General features: G+C 36.4%; 1 protein-coding gene across 1 annotated transcript; it reads right to left on the bottom strand.

The window, feature by feature from the left end:
• Positions 1-209: 209 nt before the first annotated feature.
• Positions 210-2502, bottom strand: LOTGIDRAFT_152532 (hypothetical protein; the record flags this gene model as incomplete). Its single annotated transcript, XM_009045962.1, has 3 exons — positions 210-773; positions 2177-2209; positions 2491-2502. The coding sequence occupies 3 exons, from the start codon at positions 2500-2502 to the stop codon at positions 210-212; spliced, it is 609 nt and encodes a 202-aa protein (XP_009044210.1).
• Positions 2503-5068: the final 2566 nt, after the last annotated feature.

Genomic DNA, 5068 nt, shown 5'->3' on the forward strand with positions numbered 1-5068 from the left:
GTGAATGCTCTTAATTCTTTAGCAGACATGATGAGTTTCTGGGCTCAAGGATCGAATCCTTGTTCGAAATGATTGTTTCTTTCGTTCGGTCTGAAACTGTAGTGTAATAAGATTGTATCAAATACGAGATAAGATATTAATACTATTTATTTCATATAATAATAATATGATTGAAGACTCGTCGTGTTGTCATATCATATCTTTTATGATTAGTTTTGAATCAAGTTTCCAAAATGTTGAATGTATTCTTCAACGCTGAGCTGGGAATCTTGATTTTTGTCTGCTGCATCAAATAGAGGCATCACGTCATCAACAGAACAGCTTACAGAGATGTTTTGACAAATGGTTTCTGGGGGAGTACTTCTCATTGGGAACATGTGGCGTACTTCTGATTCTTCCAAATTTCCATTCTTATTTTTGTCGGCTAATCTAAATTCCACCTTAAATTCTTCTCTACTCAAAATATTATCATCATTTTCATCTATTATCAAGAAATCTCTCTCAGCCTGGACAAAAGACTGTATCTTCATTACTGGTCCAGTTGTGTCATTCGTCCTAGAAGAGTACGTTGTCAAGAATTCTCGTAGATCTACCTTATTTCCGGTACCGGGAAGCAACTCAAACAGCAGTCTGATATCCTTATCATTAAGAACGCCGTCATTGTTTGAGTCCCATGATTGGAAAACTTCAATAGATAATCTGGGTGTATCTGGGTTGGACTTTACCTCTTGATGTGTTATTTCACCATTTAAATCATCTAATTGAATGTATTTCTGGCAATTATCATACGTTAAAATGTTGTCGTCATCAAAGTCGGCAATATAAAATTAATCTCAAGTAAAGTCAAAACTCCTGCCTCGGTGTTGATGCTCGTCAGAATATCTGAAAAAAAAAAACTTAAGGTCACCTTACAATAGGAAAGTACAAGATAGCTTGTAGGGTCGAACGACAGCCCTTTTGAACGTTCGTCAAATCAACCTTTGACCTAACCTGATAAACACCGCCCTGGAGAAGGCAGAAATTTGATTGAACGTTCAGGAGGGGTATTGTCAGACCCTTACTGAAGAATAACAAAAAAACGCAACGAAATATTAATGAGACTGGCCAGGCAAGGTAACATACGCCTACTACTAGCTGACTCAAATGATAACAAAGCATTTAGTGACTTACAAATAAAAATATTTGTTCTCCTCAATATATACAAACTAAATTTCATTAAGATGAAAACTATAGCCTCTGTCGTGTTGACCTACAAAAAATGTTGACGGACGGAAGGACGAAGCGACGGAAGGGGCGACGGCAATATACATAAAAATAGAGCGAATCTCTCCATCATTCACCAGGCCGCTATAAAACATACTCGGCCTGGAGCAGGCCGCAATAAAATGTGACCATTTACATTACAGTAAACTCAAAGGTCTGAGAACGGTTCTTCAGTTGTAAGTGTAAATAGAAACTGTTCTCGGCACGGATGTATGTTTCTGAGAACCGTTCCGAGATCACCTCGCCGAGGTGGGCCAGTATTGGAACAGTTTTCAGAACTCTCGACCGTTTACAACAGATCAGATTCATCCGTTCCGCCCTTGCGAATACTTCTAAGAACGGATAAATTTTGTAATGTAAGCCGAGTATTTTGATCGCGTTTGTTTAGAAAAAATTATATTACACAGCTTCACGAAGTGCACACCACCTTGTAACGTTATTAACAATGAAATTGGTTGCTTCAATGGAGGTTCATTTCAACACAAGCCTGGTTTTGAAAATCTTTAACATATCAAAAACCAAATTTGGTGTCCAAAGCTCAAAAACTAATGAGTCCATAAAGAACAAAAAGGTATTTTCTTTAATGTCCATGTGCCCCACACGGTACCAAAATACAGTTGGTGGCAGGCTTCATAGTTATACGAAGGAGAAATCCTACTTCTCAATTGTATTGTGTTACCGTGTGGGACACAGGAACAAAGTAGAATATCCGGTAATGGTTCAGTTTTGTATAACTACCAATATATATGCCAAATTTGGCTTTTATAATTGTGAAAGCTTCCAAAAACGTACTACCCAAAACTGACCCTACCCATTCCTCAGATATATAGGCACGTTTAAGGCGAGATTTATCGGACTATGAACTGAGAAGAGATATACATTAAAAACACAAACAATACAGAATATATTTTACCTGAATACACCTGGTGTACAGCACAGAGATAAACTGAAAAATACAAGATTTATATTGTGGTATGAATCGCTTTAATTGTTTTCGTCTGAACAAACATTCCATACTAGCACTCTTAACCCATCACTGTGGACATCAGATTAACATGCTTCCATTACAATACTAATATCATATCACTATATAGTCTGAAACTCCTGTCTCTATTCTAGCCTCAGATAGTCCCAGCTATCAGAAGCTGGAATAGAGGCAGATGTTTCGATCTAATCACTGTAGTAATTCATATATATTATTATCTTACCACAAAATATAACAGTTACCCGGTTTACCATGTTGTCAGTATAACAGCTCGTTTAGTAGTAACTCAACTTGTGGTGGTAGTGGTAGATGACAAGTTAAAATCTAATTCCAGAGAACTAATATCGCACAGAGAGCACACAACTTGGATAGTTGGTAGATGACAAATGAAGTCAACTTGTGTACAACTCGAACCTTTATACCTTATATCCCTATACAACAACCAATAATAGCCTTCTGAGCTGCCATTAAAAAGGTCTGATTAATTAAGTTTCGAGATAAGCAATTCTCTCATATTTTTTCATTTGAATAAAACATATTTCATTATATTATCAATTACTTCATGCGGTTTACCATCAATATGCTGACAAGAATAGTCTTCCGAGCTGCCATTAACAAAGGAGCATGATTCATGCTGTTTTGTAATAAATTCCTATATCACTCATGATTTTTTAGGATTCTGTTTTAATATTTCTATAACCCATTTTATCAATTTTTTTTTTGAGGTATTTTACCTATATGCTGATAAATACTATCTGGTGAAATAAAGTGATGGATCCGTCACTAACGTATTAACCATTAGGCCGTAAGAGTAGGTAACACAATAGTTACACATCTTGAAGAAACAATGGCATTAGTGTCAACATCATTGGAATGTGGGGATTCTAAACGAGTTTTTGTTGATTGACTTCTTAATTGTAGAGGGTTGTTGGTTATCATTTATTGTTAGTCTCGGTGATGAATGTGATGTTGAGAGGCGTGGAATCCTACTTCGCCTTTGAAGAGGTTGATTGGCTGCATAGATAGCCACCTATTTATAGCTACTTAGATAGCTACAGCTTTAAATAACGGCTGCAAAGATAGCCACCACTTTAGGTAATGGCATTTTAGATAGCCACCACTTTGAATATTGGCTGCTTAGATAAACTTCACTTCAAATAATGATGTCTTAGATAGCCACCACTTTAAATAATGGCGACTTAGATAGCCACAATTTTGAAAACTGGCGTCTAAGATAGCCAACACTTTGAATATTGCCTGATTAGATAGCCACCACTTTAAATAATGACTTCTTAATGACCACCAATTGAGTATTATTTTGAATAATGGCGTCTGAAATAACAACCACTTTGAATAATGGCGTCTGAAATAGCCATGGCACCACATTGAATAATGGCGTCTGAAATAGCAACCACTTTGAATAATGGCGTCTGAAATAGCAACCACTTTGAATAATGCCGTCTGAAATAGCAACCACTTTGAATAATGGCGTCTGAAATAGCAACCACTTTGAATAATGCCGTCTGAAATAGCAACCACTTTGAATAATGGCGTCTGAAATAGCAACCACTTTTAATAATGGCGTCTGAGATAGCATCCACTTTGAATAATGGCGTTTGAGATAGCAACCACTTTGAATAATGACGTCTGAGATAGCAACCATTTTGAATAATGGCGTCTGAGATAGCCACCAAGTTAGATAATGGCTGCCTTGATAACTACAACTTTGAATAAAGGCTGCTAAGATAGCCACCACTTTGAATAATGGCGTCTGAGATAGCCAGCACTTTGAAAATGGCGTCTGAGATAGCCACCGCTGTGAATATTGGCGTCTGAGATAGCCACCACTTTGAATAATGGCGACTGAGATAGCTACCACTTTGAATAATGGCGTCTGAGATAGTCACCACTTTGAATAATGGCGTCTGAGATAGCCACCACTTTGAATAATGGCGTCTGAGATAGCCACCAAGTTAGATAATAGCTGCCTTGAGATAGCCACCACTTTGAAAATGGCGTCTGATATAGCTATCGCTGTGAATAATGGCGTGTGAGATAGCCACCACTTTGAAAAATGGCGTCTGAGATAGCAACCACTTTGAATAATGGTGTCTGAGATAGCCACCGCTTTGAATAATGACTGCTTAGCCACCAATTTAAATAATGACTGCCTTGATAACTACAAGTTTAAATAATGGTTGCTAAGATAGCCACCACTTTGAATAATGGCATCTGAGATAGCAACAACTTTGAATAATGGCTGCTTGGATAACCAAAGCTTTGAATAATCGCGTCTGAGATAGCTATCTTACTGACTGGCACACACTCACGATGTGATATTAAAAAAGTCTTTATTTTCAGGTTTATTGATATTGTGAACTAATGAATTAAACAGTAACACACTAGTAGAATGTTTTAGCGTTTTCAAAGGTCTGTAAGGGTTCCCATAATGCATGGAAAACTCTAAGATCCTATTGGTCAATGGCAGGATTAAATCCAAATAAGTTCATAATCTGTCAGCCTTAATCCATTGATCTGCTAATCATTTACTATCTGTCTGTTTCTCAGCTCAGTGTCACTTTAATTACAAGTATTGAACTAACAATCTTAGTGAATTTGATATATATTTAATATAATCATAAAACAATGGAATGTTACAATATTCTTCCCTGCCGTTTTGCTTTTGTCTTAAAAAATATTTAAATTAGAAACGTAGTAAAGATAAATTGAAAAGATATTAAAAAATAATTCATGTGCAAAATAAAACAGTGACATTATATACATAAAATAAAATCGAATTCATCCCACTGTTATCTATTC

This window comes from Lottia gigantea, assembly GCF_000327385.1.
Source record: "Lottia gigantea unplaced genomic scaffold LOTGIsca_1, whole genome shotgun sequence".
Taxonomy (NCBI): domain Eukaryota; kingdom Metazoa; phylum Mollusca; class Gastropoda; family Lottiidae; genus Lottia; species Lottia gigantea.